This window comes from Marmota marmota, unplaced genomic scaffold (genome assembly GCF_001458135.2).
Source record: "Marmota marmota marmota unplaced genomic scaffold, marMar, whole genome shotgun sequence".
NCBI classification, from domain to species: Eukaryota; Metazoa; Chordata; class Mammalia; order Rodentia; family Sciuridae; genus Marmota; species Marmota marmota.
The window spans coordinates 40490526-40511889 of NW_025999932.1; the positions used below are offsets into that span (position 1 = coordinate 40490526).

General features: G+C 31.7%; 1 protein-coding gene across 1 annotated transcript in view; it reads left to right on the forward strand.

Moving 5' to 3' along the window:
• The window catches only part of Zc3h13 (zinc finger CCCH-type containing 13), a 74945-nt gene that overhangs the window by 31619 nt on the left and 21962 nt on the right, over positions 1–21364 (forward strand). Inside the window, exons 6-10 of the mRNA XM_048800555.1 lie at positions 1170–1309; positions 1900–2057; positions 7831–8028; positions 13475–13785; positions 16908–17159. Coding sequence (XP_048656512.1) covers positions 1170–1309; positions 1900–2057; positions 7831–8028; positions 13475–13785; positions 16908–17159 — 1059 coding nt within the window. The remainder of the gene's footprint in view (positions 1–1169; positions 1310–1899; positions 2058–7830; positions 8029–13474; positions 13786–16907; positions 17160–21364) is intronic.

The window sequence follows — 21364 nt, forward strand, 5'->3', positions numbered from 1 at the left end:
TTTTCTGAAATATTGTCATCGTACTCTAACATGAGTAATCACGTTTGTCACACAGATTTAAATGTATAGCTACCCTCTGAATCCCTAAGCATGAATGGATGATATTATTTTAATGTATTTGAACTGTACATGACAATGATATCTATTTTCTTGTGATATATGTTTTCAAGTAGTCAAGTAGGACTTCTTGTCTTTATTGTACTTGAGTGTCTTCAAAAAAATTTTATTTTTTTTACCTCAGGTTAAGAAATGATCTAAAATGCTAAAAGTGTAGCTTGAAAAGGCACCTCAGCTGTGATCAGTGAAGCCCAACAGTGGTCATGGATTAGGAGAGAAGTCGCTGGATGCCTCTCTCCAAGCTTCTTGACATTTATGACACAGGAGGGTGAAGGGTGGGGTATCAATGCCAGTAGCCATTGAAAACCTCTTTATATTATAATAAAATAGATCTTCATACCACTCTCATTTTAATTTTTTTCTAAACTGAAAAAGATTGAATATGGAAAGATGTCATCAGATCCATTGAGAATTGACTGTTTTTAATACAAGGACCTATAAGTCCTTAAAAATTAGCATATGAGTACATGTTAGTATTAAAATTTTCCAGCTTTAGTTTTAGATACAAATCAGTTGTCTTGAAAATAAAAATGATAAAATTATGGAAACAATGTTGTACTCCTAATTTAGCCTCACTTTAGTAATAAGTAAATCAAGGAGATCTCCACATTTCATGTAGCATGAAATATTGAAGGCGTTGGTATATTTAGTGCTTAGAAACTTCAGCTGAGTACTTCGCAGAGCACTTCGCAGAGCTTTTCTTTATTATGCTACTGGGGATTGAATCCAGAACTTGATGCATACTAGGTAATGCCCTACCCCTGAGCTACATTGCCAGCTCTAACCAAAAAAAAAAAAAAAAACCCTTTGGGCAACCCATATTACTTTTAGAAAATCCAGAAACCATAAAAATATGATTTTTTTAATAAAGAAATCAACCATGGTGATTTCAATCCTTCATGGCCCAAGATATTTCTTTAATTTTTAGAAGTATATTATTTTAATAAAAGAATCTGCCATTTAAATTTGTATAAAAATTAGTTGAAAAGCTGTAATTTTTATATAGATAATCATGATAGTTTCTGACTAGTAATGAAATTTTTATTTTAAAGATTCTGATAATGGAGATATTAATTATGATTATGTTCATGAGTTGTCATTGGAAATGAAGCGTCAGAAGATTCAGAGGGAATTAATGAAATTGGAACAAGAAAATATGGAGAAGAGAGAAGAAATTATCATTAAAAAGGAGGTATCCTATTTATTGCAATATTCAAGTTAGTAGTTAATATCAATATTGATGTTGCTTCAGAGAAATTAGCTGCTTGCTACATCCTAAATTTATATTAGGATACCAATACATTGATCAGCAGCTCACTGGGTATCAACTACTCCATATATGTTACTCATTTAATCTTCACATTAATCTATTAGATGGTAGGAAGTATTTGCTATTGAACAAAACTGAAACTTGCTTGCTAGAATCACCAGCTAACATAAAGTGGGGCTTAAGACTACATGTCTGTTTCAGGCCAGTGCCATTTCTAGAATTCCTTGTTCATTTTTCTAAAATATATAGAGATAACTGGTTTGAATATAATTTGATATTTGTCTCAGAGTTTGAAATTTCATAATTTTCATTTGCTTTCTTTATAACGGTGTATGTTACAGCAGTTAATTATACTGGTTAAAAGCATGGGTTCAGATTACTAATAGATTGTAGCTGTAGTAGTACTTAATTTTTTACTTTGAGGGTTTTTAAAAATTATTTTAAGGTATATATGCTTTATTGTATCATGAATGAGGGAATTTCTCAATTAACGTACTGAATTCTTTTGAAAGGTGTCACCAGAAGTGGTTAGATCAAAATTGTCTCCATCGCCTTCTCTAAGAAAGTCTAGCAAATCTCCAAAGCGAAAATCAAGCCCAAAGTCATCTTCCGCTAGCAAGAAAGATAGGAAGACATCCGCAGTATCTTCTCCCCTATTGGATCAGCAGAGGTCAGTAGGGTGATAAGTAGTGCCAGAAAGAAGTATCTTTTTCTGAACAGATATTAAAAAGAATCACTTAGTATATATAGAAGGGTACTTTTAATATGTTTAGTATTTAGTGTAAGCTTTTCTTAAACAAAAATTAAAAGAAAATTATAACAAATATCTGTGTCACATCTGTTTATGCTTCAGAGGTTTTATTTTTTAAGAAATGAAACATACGTTCCTTATTCTTCCCACTTGAATTTGGTATTTATGATAATGTGCATAAATGGTTGTATTTTCATTATGTATTGTTTTGCAAAATATAATATAGCTTTTATCTATTTAATCGTAATGTAGATAAATAACTTTCCTTGTACAATTTACTTTTTTACTGAAGATTTGTTTTTCATCTCTCTATATTGATACATGTAGCCTTAGTTCATTCATGTTTATACAACATAGTTATTAGTTTTGTGTTATTGAACATTTGTTATTTTCAGTTTTAGCTATTGTAAAGTATACACAATGAATATTTTTATCTCTTTGTGTTCATGACCAACAACTTAGAGTTTTTATATTACATACCTAGCAACAGAATATATTATTCAGAATTATTGTAGTAGCCAGCTAAAGAAATAAAAATAGAAATGATTAAATTTAATTACATTGAGGAATTCATGGTGCAGCTGGCATTTTTTCACTTAATATCACTCTGTACCATTTAAATTTTATTTTAATTAAAGCACATATGTTAATTTTGTTTTAAAAAATAACTGAAAACCTCTTTTCCCCAACATTTGATCAGTTAGAAAATGCTGTCTCTCTGAACCCATAATGAAAATCATATTTTTCTCCTTTTTTCGTAGAGACACCATTATTCGGATGTCAGTTACTTTTTGCCCTAGATTATTATATCATTCTACTAAATGTATTTACATTATATAGTATCCAGCTCTACACATTCATACACATTTTAATTCAGATACTCTAACCCATTAATTATACATGCTAACAGAGAAATCATAAAAGAACAATTTCTGTTCATTTATTATGCCATTTAAAAACTCAATAAAATTCAGATTCCTTAGATGACATTCATATTTTGATCTTTTTTTCTTGTCAATATTTTTGTTCAATCTTCCTCCTACTTACTATGTTTAAACTCAGTCCTTCAATCCCTAGCTTAAATTCTAAAATTTCTATTAAGTTTTCCTATTTCTCCTTACCAAACATCATTTTTATTGCTTTTGTATACCTATCAGATTTTGTTTATATCTTCCTCTTAATATTAATTGCCTTTGCATTGTATTTCAGCTATGACATATGTGTTTTACAACCTCTATTAAATTTAAGCTTCTTGAAAATTGGGATCTTGATGGTTCATTGTTCTAACTTCCCACAGTGCCTACTTTGCATAGAGCTTTGCATTGTAATAAGGCACTCAGTAAAGTTGACTTGATCCTCTTCTTTGTTCCTGGGATTAAATAAATATTGCAAAGGAATATGGAAGAAGTTGAATCAGAGAATGATGTGATCTACCCTACCTGCTCTCTATCTTATTGGCTAACTGATTATATTATTTCATCAATTCCATTCATAGCTCCAATAAATTGCATATCAGAAATATGCCTTATTCATTTTATTATCCTTTCTTTTCATGAAATCTTTGAAAGTCTTTTCATAGAAAGTTGTAATAGTTGTTTAGATGAGGGTTAGTTTCATCTTCATTTTATATTATCTCTCACACTGCTGTATTAGTGTATTGTCCTTTAATAAATATTGTCACATTGATTTAACTACTATATTTTTATATTCTATGCGTTGTTTACTTTAATATGCATCATTAATAATAACCCAGAATCGTCTGGAAAATAATACATTAAAAATACAAAGAATTTTCTCTCTTTCTCTCTCTGAAGATGGTCCACATGCTCCCTTGAATTTCTATTCATAGCTTTACTCCAAAAGGTACCTTTTCACTCTGAGATCACTGGCATTCTTCCTTAAGTGTATCCATTTTCCTAAATAAATTAGTATCTCTGGGAAAACAAGCAAACAAACAAAACATTAAATTAATTATAGCATTTCTTTAGGCAGTTCACATTGCCTGGAGAATATCAGTCAACTTTTAATTTCATTGCTAGATCATACTATAAACTGTTTGAAAACATATTAAGCACAAGTAAGGATTCGAATTTCAGTTAAAATTCAGTGAAACATTTCACCCAGTGCCAGTAAGTGAGCCGAGGTGACAAATCAGATGAATAAACTCTTCCTTGGTCTTACTAGGTTATCGTATTGAATGGACAGATATAATTACTGACAAATTAAAACTCACATTTCTCCCTGAAAGCTGGTATTTTTCTTTGACATCCATTGTAAAATCTAGTATGATAGTTAAGATTTATCCTAAGATGTGAGAGTGATTTAAAAATCATAAATGTATTATCTAATCCGTCCATCTGCATTTTTAGCCTTAGTTTTTACTATGTAAATTTTTTACTTGTAGTTCTTTGTATAGAGAAATATAAAGGATGTCCAAAGCTGTTCAAAAGGAATGGGTTTTTTTGGCGGGGGGTGGGTAGAGAATCTAAAAATCATAGATGTATATAAGTATACTGTATACCACAAATAGTAATGGACTTGGTGCTACCTAGTATAATCATTCATTGACTTAAAAAATATTAAAAGATTCTTGTTGATTTCAGAATATGCAAAACCAATATTGGCCCTTTCAGTTGGAAAACGGTGCAGTGTAACATAATTGTGTTTTCCAACCATATGCTTTTAAACATAATGTGAAGAAATACTATACTTCAGGATTATGTTATAGAGCATTTGTCTACTCAAATAATAAATAAATTTTCCAAGGATAATCCTGGTTATAGTAATAGCTAAATCTCAATGTCAGTGGTTTAACACAACAGAAGTATTTCTTACTTAAGTGAAGTCAAAATGGTGATTTCCAATTAATAAGTGGTGTTCTGTGCTTGGAAATTTATTAACCTAGGCACCTTCAGACCTATGGCTCTATTTGCTTGGACTTTCAAGGAAACCAAAGAATGGAATGTACAAGGTTAAAAAAAAAAAATGTTTTCTTTATTTAGCTTTGTAATTTACAGTTGCCTGGCATATGAAGTCCTTGAAATTGCTATACATCACTTCTGTTCACATTGCTTTGGTCATATTTTATTTGCTTGACCACACCTAATTTAAAAAAAGTCTAGATAGTATGGTTCAGCCCTGTGTGCCTAAGGGAAAAGTTTGGTAAATCTTCTATTATAGGCAGTAACATGAAAATAGTTAAAATTCCTCTCTCATTTTGTTTTTAATACAGATCCTAAAAGTGACTAGTTTTTGTCTTTAAAATGAAAAAATACTTAGAAATCTTAGGTATCTAACTTAATTATTAGATGCATAAGTAGTTTGAGCCATCTCATAAATATGTAATGAGATTTGTGGTTAATGTGGTTGTTGGCAGAGGGTAAGGGTAAAAAATAGACTTGGTAATCATATTTTAGTAATCTCTTACTTGCTTAAGTGGGTTGACCCTATCTGTGAAAGGAAATAAGGATAAGAACCAAGAGAGCTAAATTTTCAGAATGCTAAGTATAAGTTAGATGCTTTTATATTTTTTCAATCTTATTAGGAATTTTGAGGGTTGTACCGTTAATCTTTTTATATCTGAGGAATCTTGGTACTAGAGAACTCAAGGTAATAAAAAGTAAGTTCTAGGATTTAGATATAGATCTTTATGTATAAATATCAATAGATAGTAAAATGAATAAACATTGAAAACTCACCAGATGTATGAAAGAAGGGCTATTTAAAAACTCAGTACAGGATTAAACACTCAGAGCAGATGGCTTACACAGAAATGTTAATACTTAAAACAGGAACAAATATAAGTAATAATTCATAAATTTCATTCAGTTTGAGAGTATATTGTATTGGCATGATGAGAGCACTTGATCTTAAAAAAATATCATTTTGGGAAAAATAAGATTATCAAACTAAAAATAGAATACTGAGATTGTCAAATTTAGAATTAGTAAAATGGTTACTATTTAAAAGTTACTGAATTTGAAGATAAGCTTAAGATATTAGAAAATAGGAGGATAGGAATGACAGGAATTTAATATGAAAGATCTAGGTGATGTAGTAACTAAATAATAGATGGGTCACACAGGGAAGTGGCAGTAAAAATAGATGAAATTGAGTAAACAACATGAAGTTTCATATTGGAACAGTATATTGAATACTGGAAAAAAAATATGTATTTTTTCTTTTTTTAAATATCTTGGCTTCGTTAAAAGTTTTTTTCCAAGGAAGAGTTTTAAAAGTACCCCAACAGAAAAGCCAGGTCAGCTGTATGGAAAGAAAATGACTCTCTTTGGACTGCTCATCTACAACACTAAATGTTATAGAGCTTTTAGGGAAAGGAATTTTGACATGAAGATCCTATTGTATTCAATTAAACTATTGTTCAGGAATGTGGCAAAGACAGCCATTTTGGGATGTATAGGGAACAAAGTTATACCACTTACATAAAATTACTTGAAGTCTATTCCACAAAATAAGTTACAAGTTGATTAAAGACTTAGATATGAAAGGCAAAATTCCATAATTTTAGGAGACCACCTTTTTGATCTAAAAGTTAGGAAAGATTTCTTGGAACAAGATTCAAAGATTTAAATAAATGTTTGCTAACAAATGCTTGGAATTTTATTTGTGGATGATATTGTGTTTCCTTTATAATGATCAAAACTTGGAAACCACCTGAAAAACAAATATGAAATTGATTAAATGTTATAGAGCATTTATCTATTCAAAGAAATTCTATACAATTAATAGCAATGATTACTTAAATCTACTTTTTGTTATAGAAAATGCCCATTCTATGTTCAATATAAAAAGATCTTACAAAGTACTATAATGGGATTTTCATGAGTATATATGTGTATGTAAGAAAGAAACAGAATAACATCCATTTTCAGTGGTAAAATAGTTGTGACCATCCTCTAAATGTGATTTGGAAATATTTTCTCCTATTCTGTTGGTTTCCTTTTTCACTCTGTTGATGGTATCCTTTAACACATGAAAACTTCTGTCTTTGATTACAGTCCCATTTGTCTATTTCTGCCTTTGTTACGTATACCTTAGTTGTCATAACCAAGAAATCATTTCCAAGTCCATTGTTAGGATGCTTTTCCTATTTTCTTCTAATTTTATAGTTTTAGATTTTACATTCAGATTTTAAATCAATTTTGTGTCAGTTTTTGTACATGATACAAGATAAAGTCTGACTTCATCTTTTTGCATGTGAATATCTAGTTTTAAATGAATATATAAAGAACCAAGGGAAGAGTGTGGAAGCATATCAAAGCTGTAATTATTTTGGGATCGTAGAATTATAGGTGATTTTTATTTTCTTTAACTACTTTTTATATAAACTAAAAAAATACAATTTAAGCTTTTGTTTTATTTTACAATATTATTTCCTGTCCTTTTATAATCACCTATAAAAGTCTCTTCCTGCTGTATCTCCATCTTTTCTCAGAACCTGTTATTTAAAATTACATACTAATAAGCAGCATTCACAAAATAAGTAACAAGCCAGTTCTTTGCGCCTTTCTGTGAGTTATTTTTTTCCTGGCTATTGATTACTGGTATACAACATAGTAAAGAGCAAGTAATTGGAAGGAATGTTGCCATTTTTAAAAAGCACTTTTAAAAATATCAATTTGGCCTTACAGAAATATTTGAACCTCTAATGATAACTTTGTGTTACCTTTAGGAACTCAAAGAACAACCAAAGTAAAAAGAAAGGGCCACGTACTCCTAGTCCACCCCCTCCTATACCAGAAGATATTGCTCTGGGTAAAAAATACAAAGAAAAATATAAAGTGAAAGACAGGATAGAAGAAAAACCTAGAGATGGAAAGGACAGAGGGCGGGATTTTGAAAGGCAAAGAGAAAAAAGAGAGAAACCAAGGTAAGTAGGATTGTATGTTTTTAACAATATGCTTTTATAGAATCTAAAGTATTTCCTTTTTAGGAGCTTTCAGGCATTATTGTAATGAGCCTTTAGTTTAGTTATCAGTGTGTGTATGTATAGTAGTTCACACAGTTAGTCATGGATATTTCAATTTACATTAAATTTTAGAATTTTTAAATATTTTAATCTGGTAAAAACATAAAAATTTACCATTTTAGCCATTTTAAATGTATAGTTCAATAGTATTCAGTATGTAAACATTGTCAGGAAATAAATTTCCAAAAACTTTTACATCTTGTAAATCTAAAACTTTAAACTCACCAAGCAATAATTCCTCTTCTCTTTCTTCTCATAATCCCTGATAACCACCATTCTCTCTTGTGTTTCTGTGAATTTTGATTGCTTTAATACTTTGTATAAGTAGAATCATATAGTATTTATCTTTTGGTGACTGTTTATTTCACTAATATCCTTAGGGTTCATCCAAATTATAGCATGTGACAGAATTTCCTTCCTTTTTAAGATTGAATATATTTCTTGTGGAATAAATTTTGTTTGTTCATTCATCCATTGGTGGACATTTGGCTGTTGTGAATAGTACTGCTTTTACATGGGCCTGCAGATATCTCCTCAAGATCCTACTTTCAGTTCCTTTGGATATAAACCCAGAAGTAAGATTGCTAGGTCATATGATAATTATATTTTAAGTTTTTGAGAGACTTTCTTATTGTTTTCCATAGCAGTTATACCATTTTATACTTCCACAGAGAACAAATGTTCTGGTCTCTCCACATCCTAACCAACACTTATTATTTTTTGTATTTTTATAGTAACCATTCTAAAGAGTGTGAGGTAATAAATCATGATATTGATTTCCATTTCTCTGGTAATTATTGATATTGAACATTTTCTCAGAGATGAAATTCGAAAATATTTTCTTCCATTCTTATAAGTTTCCTTTTCACTCTGTAGATGATGTCCTTTAATACACAAAATTTTTTAAGTTTGATATAATCTCATTTATTTTTGCTTGTGGTTTCTATGGTGTAATAGTTAAGAAATCATTGACAGGTTCAATATATGAAGCTTTTCTACTTTGTTTTTCTCTAGGGATATTATATTTACTTTTCACATTTAGGTATTTAGTTCATTTGGGGTGAATTTTTGTAATGTGGTGTTAGATAATGGTCCAACTTCATTCTTTTGTATGTGGATTTTTAGTTTGGGCATAATTATTTGTTGAAGTGGCTGTTCTTTCCCCTTTGATTGGTCTTCACATCCTTTAAAAAATGATCATATTTGGTTTATTTCTGAGTATTCTACACCATAGAACTACAAGGCTGTCTTTATGACAGTACCATACTTGATAAAATTATTGTAGCTCTTTAATACATTTTGAAATCAGTAAGTGCAAATCCCCCAACTTCATTCCTTTATTAAATTATTTTGGCTATTTGGGGGAGGGGAGACTTAAAGTTCCATGTAAATTTCAGGATGAATTTTTCTGTTTCTGCAAAGAAGGCCATTGGATTTTGATAGGAATTGTGTTGACTATTGATTGCTTTGGGTAGTGTGGATATTTTAATATTAAATCTTCTAAGCCATTAACACAGGATATCTTTCCTTTTATTTCTGTCTTTCTAAGTTTCTTTTAGCAGTGCTTTATAATTTTCATTGTACAGTCTGTCATCTCTTTATTTAGGTTTATCCCTATATAGTATTTTTAATGCTACCATGCGGGGAATTGTTTTCTTAATTTCCTTTTCAGATTTGTTCATTGTGGTGGGTAGAAACACAACTGTTTTTTTGTGTGTGTTGATTATTCTGTAACATTGCCAAAGTTGTTTATTAGTTCTAGTAAAGTTTTATTTTGCTTATTTTTTTTAGAATCTAGAGTTTACTACATGTAAGATCTTGACATCTACAAACAGACCATTTAACTTTCCAATTTCAATGCCTTTTACTTCTTTTGAAAATTAATATAAATGTTCCAACATGATGTTGAATAGAAGTGTCAGGAAGAGGTATCCTTGCCTTGTTCCTGATCTTAGAGGAAAACCTTTCAGTCTTTTGTTCATTGAGAGGGATATTAGCTATGGGTTTTTCATAAATGGCCTTTTATTAAGTTGAGGTAGTTTCCTTATATTTCTAATTTGTTGATATTTTTAATCATTAAAAGGTGTTGAATTTCATCAGATGTTTTTGTGTATGTCAGTGCAGATGCCAAGTAGTCATTTTATTTTGTTAATGTTTCACAATGTTGAACCGCCTTTGCATTCCAGAAATAAATTCCATGTGGTCATTATGTGTGATCCTTCTTATATGCTGTTGAAATCAGTTTGCTAGTATTTTTTTGAGGGCTTCTTTATCAGTATTAATCAGGGATGAATATTTTCCTGAATCACAAGATTTATGAAATACTTAAATATTTGATAAGGAACACCCATTCCCTTGTTCATTTTTTATTAGTTTCCAAATTTATTTTTTCATGAAATTAATATTTCCTCAGGAAAAATGTAACTCTTTAGAGGGATCCTACTCACATTTTTGAGTTACAGTGTAATGAAAAATGCACAAACCTTGAAGTTACACAAATTGAAAAATTTTCCTGGTTTTGCCAATTACTTGATGTAAGACCCTGGACAAGATACTTGTTCTGCCTGAGCTTCTCTTTTACTTCAGCTGTAAAACATGCATAGTTTTATCTTATTGGGTTGAGGTCAGGATTAAATGAGGTAATAATTTAAGAAAATAAGATAAAGTGGTCAATAAATACATAGCTCTTCATCCTTCTGTTAGAAGAGCAATAACTTCAGGTGAACTAGAATTCTCTAGAATTGGCTGGTTTCTTCTAAGTGGAAATATTTTAATATATTTCTTTTATAATTTATAACCAGAGTACTTATAATTTTGATTAAATTTCAAGATAGTTTTATTGCTTAGTGACATCTTTTATATATGCAGAATGGGTATAGGTGTATGTCCAGTTAGACTCACATGCTTAATTTGATCCATCTTGTCTTGGTCATCAGGTCTTCTCTTTTCCTTATTCTCAGTCATTAGACATTTAGAAGACTAGTATCAAAGAGAAAAATGCAAAGGTATTTAAATTGAATCAACAATTTTCTGAAACTAAAAGAGTAAGAAGAAAACATGGTTAAAATGATGAAGCCATTACTTAGGAATATGTTAGTATATAGGCCTTAAATATTTGTGTGATCATCTCAAGTGTGAACTAAAGTTTTTTCTTTCATGTTATAGACAACAGGTTTGGATAAAAATATGATTGGACTGTAATTTTTTAAAAAGATACTATGAATAAACTTTTGGTTTTTGTATCCTGTAAATTAATCACCAAAGCCTATTATAGATATTCATGAAATAATTTTAAGTATATTCCAGAAATAAATTTTTAAGTATATTCCAGAAATTTAAAATGTTCATTTATTGATAAGCCAGTCTTTATTAATTTACATATTTCCAAATTGACTACTACCTAACAAAAGTGAAACAGACAGTAAAGATTTTCCTGTTCAGTAGGATGCATTTGTTTGGCTATTGATCATAAATGGTTTTCTAGCTTTGGGTAAAAATCATTGAACATTTCTACTTGTATCTGTAAGTAAATAAATTTCTATTTATAGTCAGTTACATTTTAGTGGTTTATGGTTTATTATATTGAAAGAAATAAGTTTTTAAATAAAAGCTTAAAGCTTCAATTGAATGAACCATAACTAGTTGTTAAGACAAATGTAGTGTTCTAGATAGCAGATTTTTAGTTTTCAGTCAATTGTTATTGTAAAGGCATTTTTTTAAATTTGCCTAAATTATTTTTCTGTAAATCCTTTTGAATATATTGGATTACTTTCCTGGCGTGTGTGCGTGCACACACACGACAATTTATATAAATTAAAGAGGCATTATTTATAAACAGTTAGTATAGGGCAGTGTTTCTCAACTTAAGATCATTTGTTTTCCAGGGGACAGTTGACAATGTACCATTATTGTCACCACTCAGTGGGAGGGGTGCTGTTGAGTTGTCAGGGATACTACTAAGCATCTTACAGTATACAGGACAGACTCCCAACACCTAAGAATTATCCGGTATAAAATGTCAATAGTACAGAGGTTGTTAAACCCTGGTTTAAGGTTAATAATGATTTTTCCACCATTACAGATATTAAAACATATTGATCATAGGCACTGAAGGTAATTCCAGAATACTTTGAATAGAATGTCAGAATTTTTTTGAATTCGCATTTAGCTAATTGCTTTGAGAAATATGATATTTAGGTATGTGATGTCTAGAATGTTGTTTGTAAATGGTAGCATTCTTTTTTAGTTATTGCACAGATATGTGTACTTCATCTTGCTATCACACTCAGGTTATGGCATAACAGGCTCCAGGTGTAATTCAGATGTGTTTCACGGGGTTATAAGTTGTTCCTCTGTTAGCAGTGAAAGAAGACAATTTAGAACTGAGGAGGTCCTAGTTAAATAAGATTTATGTACTAAATCTCAGTTTGTGCTGCCCACAAATGAAGGCAGTTTATTTAAGATAAAGACAGTATACACTTTGTTGTCCTCTCATTAACCATAGGATTCTTTCACAGTCCTAAATGTCATCCCAGGCAGCACAGATTTGCTTTTTGTGGTTGGGGATAGTTTTCCTTTCCCCAGGGTCTTGAATTTACAAGCATTTTCACAGCTACTTCCTACCTTGATCTCACTAGTATATTTTCTCTGTAGTTGTTTTTGAGTTTTCCCCCTCCAGGTACTTGTTTATACTATCAGATTATCAAAATGAATTCTTTACTTTAAGTTAGAGTAGGCAGTCTTCCCTCAGGGAGAACATTGCCTGGAAAAGTCAGTGTGCCTTGGCACACTTGGGAGAAAGGCACAGCATATTTCTTCTAAAGCTGTTACTTCCACTTATAAGTCAGTCACATCTTTTAAATAAAAGCAACTTATTTGTAATTTCAGAGTATTGTAAATTAAAATTTGTCTTATAAATATTACCAACACTTTTAGCTGCTGAGAGCCATAGCCAAGTAGGAATGACGCATGGCATTTTGGGTTGATAGGTGACCCTGCTCAGGGATTAGGGTGGCCCCGGGTTTAGGGTGGATCCTGCTGGGAATAGGGCGTAACTTGCTGCCTCAGGTGCCCGCTCCATTCTCGCGGGGTTCTGTGAGAATTGGTATGCAGAGCCCGGTGGAGGGAGTGTATTCCCAAGTAGTGCGTGTAGAGTGTCGGTGAGAGTTCGGGAATAAAGAGTTGCTGATTGAATCTGCAAGGCTTTGTGGTGGCTCGGTTATTTTGTGCCCAGCCAGACTCCGGCATTTAGCTTTAACTTTTATAGTCAGTTTTGTTTAAAGATATCCCTTTGGCTGGAATAGAAGGCTTTTGAACATTTTTTTTTTAATGCTATTTTTCCATATAGATCTACTTCCCCATCAGGACAACATCATTCTCCTATATCTTCTAGACATCACTCATCATCCTCACAATCAGGATCATCTATTCAAAGACATTCTCCTTCTCCTCGTCGAAAAAGAACACCTTCACCATCTTACCAGCGGACTTTAACTCCATCTTTACGACGTTCTGCTTCTCCTTATCCTTCACATTGCTTGTCTTCTCCTCAGCGAAAGCCAAGTCCTTCAAGACATCGCTCTCCAATGAGAGAGAAAGGGAGGCATGATCATGAACGAACTTCACAGTCACACGATCGGCGTCATGAAAGGAGGGAAGGTATACACTATACTTCAGCTTGCTTTTTCTTTTTTTTTCAAGAGTTCTTTTAATTAAAAACAATTTCTTACTGAAAAATTGGACATCCATATTTATTGTTGTAATAAGGTATGGAGGAAGATATTTAGTTTTGTAATATGAAGGCTAGTGTTCTTAAGGGCAACGGGAAATGCTCAAAGACATAGGGATGTTAAGTATTAAGTATGCACAAGTGGCATTTATAGGTATGCTAAGTTGGTGAGCTGTGTGTGTATTTTTGCCCATCTAAATTTTGGTATGTCCATTTCAGTTAACTATATGTTTTTAAAAATCAAGAGGTAAAGGGAAGAAGAATAGCAAATCAGGGAGCAGAGTTTAAAAGCATTGAAAGCGTTTTGATAAAGGGACCAGGGCTGGGGAAAACTTTTAGAATGTCAATGCAACCAAGTCATTGCATTGACTTTCTAGATGTAAATCAAAATAAAAAAGTAAGCATGAGCTGAGGGTATAGCTCATTGGTAGAACTCTTTTCTAGAATGTGTGAGGCTCTGAATTCAATCCCAGCACTTCAAAGAAGGAAGTAAGCAAAGCAGTTTTACTTTCTAAATTCCTGAGAATTATATTAATGTCAGATATGCAACTCCATACTCAAGCTGTCATCCCTTTGTATACTTCTTGTTTAAGCTTCCTTTCCTTATTTAACTTCTTCTGAGTTAGTTTTTGAACATAGTAAAGTTTTAGGAAATACTTGCAACAACATTTCTGTTTAACATGCATTTTATATCTCTCTGTTTGAGTACATTATAGAAGTCTCCTGTAAATGATATTAATAGTTATGTTCTTCGTATCAACAGTGCAAGCAGTATTCACTCAAAATCTTTTACCCAGAAAAAATAGTGGATATGTAGGTAGAGACAGAGAAAGTATCTATTTTGTAGAATTAATTATTATGTACATGATTATAGAACCAGAACAGTATAACAGTGTATATGGAACATTGTGTATGCTATATTTATAGAACTCATGATGGAAGCTTCCATACAATGTTTATGGAAAATTGGTAAGATGGGAAAATTTACTTATACCTATTAATTTAAATAAAATTTAACAACTAGATTTGACCAAGAATATAGTATATATTTATGACTACTTATTAAATGAAAACTTGTCATTATTATTAAACATACTAATGAAGGGAAAATAATATCAGTCAAGTCTCATGGGAATGCTTTTTTGGTAGAAAGAATTGCTTATGGGAGAATCCTTTGTAAAGAGGATATTTCTTTAATCTTTTATAGAAAGAAGAGATTTAGCAAATGATTCTTCCTCTTTATTTAGATGTCATTTTCTGAAATAAGGATGATTTCAGTAGAAGGATGGGGAGATAAAGAATGAAATTAATAATTACATATATTTGTAAAGACTGATGGCAGTATCATGAAACAGGAGTCTGGTATAAGTGGACACATTTTAAGGGACAGTTGGTATTGGAAGAGGAGTAGAAATCATAGTTTTGTGAAGAAAAAGATGGAAATATATCAGATCCTTACCCATTGCTTCTTTCTTTAGCATTTGTAAATATAGGTATATGGACAAAGGCATTGGCAAAGGAGTTTGGGTATTGAGTAAGGCTTTGAGGATTATTTGAGAGTTCCTTGAAAGAGATTATGGACCCAGCCAGCAAGGACAATAAAAGGAATAAATTTATAATGTTTTAGGCATAAGTCTGCTATAGTTGCTAGAATAGCCTCAGATTGTTGACAGTTTCAGAATATAGGAACAACTTGCAAAAGAGTCTGATTAAAAAGGGCGGAATTTATTCTTTGTGGTTCTTGTTAATATTTTAACTGCCTATCAGATTTATGTTTATAATCATCTTATACCTTTTCTAGGCATGTCTAAATAGTGGCTTATAATCTTTGCGAATTTTCATGAGGTATGAGATATCTAAGCTTTGGGCCTGTATTAATTCATATATAAAATAACAAAGTTGGTTTAAATAAACATTGAGGTCCTTTTTTTTTGTGGTGCTGGGGATTGAACCCAGGGCTTTGTGCATGTGAGACAAGCACTCTACCTGCTGAGCTATATGTCCAGTCCTTGTAGTCTATTTTTTAAAAATGAGGTGTTTTTTTCTGTGATATATCAGAAAACACTTAAATAGAGGAAATTTTAGAAATGGTCACACCCACAAGTATCATACCATTGAGCAGCTCAGGAAAAGAGTGAAGAACAGTACTCTTTGCCAGCAGCTAACTGAGCCACTCTTAAGTGCTTAAATAAATTTGAGGTGGTCATAATGTATTTTAAATCTAGCCTAAAATCCAGTAGATATAATTAAAGTCACTGTGCACCTCTGGATCTAAAATTGTTTCTAAAAAAAAAAAAAAAAAAAAAAAAAAAAATCCACTGTAACCTTATAAAATTCCATTGTGTTACTCCAGTGTATTCACATCCATATTCCCACATCCTTCCCATCCCCTGTCCCTGGCTCCTGACAACCTCTGTTATGTCTTGTATCTTATGTTATATCATGAATGTTTCATAAATGGAATCATGCTGTATGTATCCTGCTGACACTGGCTTTTTCACTTAACATAATGTTGTCATTCAAGTTGTTGTATGTAGTGATAGTGTGTTTTTTATTATTGCTGAATATTGTTCTCCTTACTATCATTTGTTTAACCATTCACCACTTAGAGATATTTGGGTACTTTCTAGTTGGGGCTATTCTGAATCAAGTTACTTGTGAACATTCTTTTTCTACATCCTTGAATAAAAGTTTGCAGTTATCACTTTATGTTGCAAAGGACCTTGATTCTATTTGGAATATTTTCACTATAAACTATAATTTAAACAATAACATTCCTATTTATTTAATTATTTTCATGATATTTTTATGAATTAGATATGAAAAAAATCATTTTCACTTTGTTGTTTTCTGCATTAAGTCAGTCTTACTTTGTTTCTATTATAGGACTTATTTTCAGAGAGGGACAACTGGAACTTATCTTACTGTAGTCAGTTATTGAACAGTTTAGGTTTCTGATATACTGCTTAGTGTTCTTTAAAAAATGAATACCACATTTTGGAATACCAAAAAAAAAAAATTAGTGTTTTTTTTTAGGAAAAAGGATTGTGACTGACAAACTTGTTGAATATTGTTTATGTGTTAAATATTTGTGTGAATATCCTTTGTTTAGGAAGTCGAGGCTCGAGAGGTTCTCAAATTGATAGTCACAGTAGTAGTAGCAACTATCATGACAGCTGGGAAACTCGGAGTAGCTATCCTGAAAGAGATAGATATCTGGAAAGAGACAACAGAGATCAAGCAAGGGATTCTTCCTTTGAGAGAAGACACGGAGAGAGAGATCGTCGAGACAACAGAGAGCGAGGTTTGTCAAACAGAATTTTATTATATAGTAACCAACTTCTATAAAGAAAACTGTTTTTAAAATGGTTATCAATTTACTTTTTGTGAATATTGATTTACTTTTTAATGTAAAGTGTCTTTTAAGATATGTGCATGATGATCATTTGAAGCTATTTATTCATATAGTCTTTGTTGAATTGCTGTTGGAGGGATTATGTAAATAGACAGCTATCAGTACCTCAGGCAGCAAAGTATAAGAATGGGGGGAGGCTCTATTGCATGTTTCTCATCTTAACCAAATTGCTCACAACTCTTTTAAAAGTGTAGGTGATTAGAGCCATCCCAGGCAGTTCTGATTCAGGAAATACCTAAATCTTCAACTAAGGATCCTGCCTACTTACTCATTAGCTGTGATCAATAGAGTCTTATAAGGAATGTGAGAGAGGAACAAGGAAAGAGATAGGGCTAGAGATTGTTCAGTGAAACATTTTGTTTATAGTCTGTTCTGAAAATATATAATATTTGCTCTGGTTAATTTATATTCTTAGCTGTCGTAAGTTAAAGTTTTCCATTAATTAGATGATCTCTTAAAACTCAATTTTGAAACTGAATTACTAGGAAGCCCTTAAGGGTTGTAAGCACTTTCATTAGCATGCTTTTATTGCCTGTACATATTAGTACCTTTAAACATTTAAAATCTGAAGAAGGTCTCACTTATCTTGGCTGATTTCTAAAGTAAAGTTTGCTATAATGCTGAGATTAAAATAGTATGCAATTTTGTGGACCAGAAGATTGAATATTGGTGCTTTAGTGTGGGTTGAATCAAAAAACTATCTTCCTATATTGATATGGGTGGTAATAGAAGGAGAGCAAAGTCTCTAAGACATCATCTACTTTTGGGATAAGATTAGACACAGGAGAGTTGGTTGGGTTGTTTGTTAAAGGTAAGCCCAGTGCACTTGGTTTAAAAGATGTGTAGGATTTCCTCAACTATAGATAGGGTTGGAGTTTATACATTTTGTGTTTCTGAAATTGTTTCTTCCTTAGCTCTTTGACAACCTTTCTTCACTGTGTCCTGGTACTTTATTTCTGTTTTCACATCCTAGCTCAGGTTTTTCCTCATCTCATGCCTAAATTCTATAGGAAGATTTGGTTTCAATCTTGTGTTTAGTTTAACCACACATATTAAGCTTTTACTAGGTGTCAGAAACTTTGATAGTTACTTTAAATATATATTTTTAGCTTAATTTTTACAACGTCCCTGTGAGTGTGTGTGTGTGTGTATATATATATATATACATATATATGTATATATATGTGTATATATATACATATGTATATATAGATATATATATGATAAAATAATCCATGTTTCACAGTTAAGAGATTAGATCTAAGAGAAGTTAAGTTACCAGTATTACAGGAAGGAAATTTCAAAGCTGGAATTCAAACTCTGGTCTTCTGACTACAAGTCCAGTTATCTTTCTGATTTATTTTAGTATAACTACTTCAGTGAATATCAAATGTATGATTAAAAGAGAAACCTATTTTTGAGGTTAATGATATATTCTGTGCCTTTAGTACCCATGCCAGGCACTTTGCTAATATATAATAGTTCTTTCCTTATAGAACTTAAAGTGGGGCAGAGAGGTGGGGATTCTCCCTTTCCTCGCTAAAGTAACTGATTATTGAGGTTATCAAGGAAACAAACAGTAGCCCCAGATAGAAATAAAGAATAAGAGAAGGACCTGTTGTGTAGTGTTTATGAACAACTTGAAAAAAAAATTATGTAGAGGCATAAATGCAAGAGAAGTAGCTAGTTTTTCAAAGACAAGAAGCATCCCATGAAAAGAGCAGGTGTAATGCTCTGAGGTGGGAAATAGCCCAACATGTCTTAGAATTAGAAAGAAGACTAATGTGGCTAAAGTATAGTGAGTAGTAGGGGATTCATAGAGGTTAAGGGTAGAGATATACACAAGTACTTTGTTCTGTCCTCAGAAATTTAAATCTTTCCTTTAGATCTGACCTTCACAGTCTAGTACAAATAGACAACTAAAATATAATTGTTAGTGCTATGTAAACTTCTATGAGAAGACAAAGGACCAAACAGAATTCCAAGAAAGGTGCTTTAATTAGGAAGAGGATGTCTGAATTGGGGCCTTCAGAATATTTAAGTTTGCTAGAAGGAATAATGGAAAAAGTATTTTCCAGCAGAGATGCAACATAAGCAGACACACAGGACTAAAAGAATCATATGCTTTGGAGGAATAAAGAATTATGTTGTGAGGTTGGAGTAGAGGTATGTTATGATTAGTAGGGAAGGAAAGCAGCCAGGGAAGAGGACTGATAAGACACTATATAGACCAGGTTGTAAATGACCTAATAAGTCAGGCTAAACATTTTGAATTCAGTTGCTTTTCACTGTGTATAAGATAACTGCTTTTAAGCAGATGGAACAAATAGAGTTTTCATCAAAAACATATTAAGTATCTGGGGAAAAACTGAAGGCAAAGATAGACTGTTGATAACATAATCATCTGAGAAGAGCTGATCAAGGTCTGAGTTAATATAGTAACTGTAGAGATAGTGAAAGGAAAAGAAAGATTCTAGAAATGAAATTGATAGTATTTGGGTATGGCAATATTTGGATAATTCAAAAGTTGCCAGCTGTAATTAATAGATTTGTTGTTACTTAAGAAATATGTGAAGAAAGCACATCTTTTAAGAACATATTTTGGAAGATAGTTTAGACATGTTAAGAGTGGTGCTCTTGTATTCTTTCCATTTTCCTTTGAAATTAGGGACATTGCCATTTTGTATGTGAGAATAAAGGTTTTATCTGCCTAGAAAGTGTCTGAGTAGTCTATTCCCTGACATTCCTTTATTCAGAAATTTCAAATATGAATTAATGTAAGTTGCAGTATTAAATGTTTCAGGTTATTTGTAATTATGATTTTGATTATGATCCCCAAATCAGGAATTTAGACAATCTAAAACATAGATATATAACAATAGAACCACTTTAATTTAAATTAGTTTCAGAAAAAATAAAAAGATTTAGTAAAAATTGACTTTCTAGTCCTAAAGTCCTAATGCATCTACCATCTCTGTAACTGGCAAGTCACCAAAATCACTTTTGGACCATAATTTATGTTTTTTAAGAAGAAAGACAAGAAAAGACTATATAAGATTTCATTTTTTTCTTCTAGCTTTAAAATTCCTTTTTATTCTGAATCTAACCTCTAAATAGTAACTATGCATAATCTTTTCATAGTGTTAAGGAAGGGAAATTTAAGCTACTATATTAACTCCTTCTCTGGAAATATTCCAAAATTTTTCTGCTTAATAAGTTGATGTTAGATGTTTCACTTACCAATCCATTGGACATAGTATAGTTTGATCTTCATTGATTAATCATTAGACATATTTGTATGGCACAGAAGTAGAAACATCTCAATAGCCTAGATTATGCCACAGTATTTGCTTTAAACATGGCTCTGGGGAAAAGTTGATGCCATCCTTTTATACATTTTTTGATCCCAGACTAATTAATTTTATTGCTCAAGTGGTTATTTAAGCAGCGTGTATTCATTTCTCTGTGTTTGTGTGATTTGTGTGTAGATTGGAAAAAATATATAAAATGTGATTGAGATTATCATTTAACATTTTAGGACAACAACTTTTTATCTGAGTATTCATTTATATGATTAAATAAAACTTTTATTAGCAGTTAGGTAATTATAAATATATATCACTGATATGAAACACTTTTTACATTTGATTGTTCCAAGATTGTTAGCCTTCAGTACCCTTAATTCTAGTTTAGTTTGTTCTACAATATTTTCCTCACATAATAGCTGCACTTTGATGTGTATATATTTTGGCCTGAAATTAGAGGTGTGACTTACGAGGGAAATTTTTTTTTTCCTTCAGCTCCTATGTTCTACACCTCCTGCTGCCCCTATCCTTTGCCACCAGTGTTCTCAGGTCCTGCTGGGGGGACAGAGAAGATCAGAGGTGAAGGGTAGAGATGGCAGAAAGCGGGGTTGGAGCAGTGGGCTGGAGGTAGGGTAGGGAGCATGCAGAGAAAGATCAAAGGTGGATAAGTGGGAGGGGGTTGGGGGTTGATGGGGAGCAGAAAACATGGTAGTTAGAGGGAAATTGAAAATATATTTAAGAAAATAATTTTTAAAGGTCTAGGGGTGATTAATATTTGGATGATTAAAT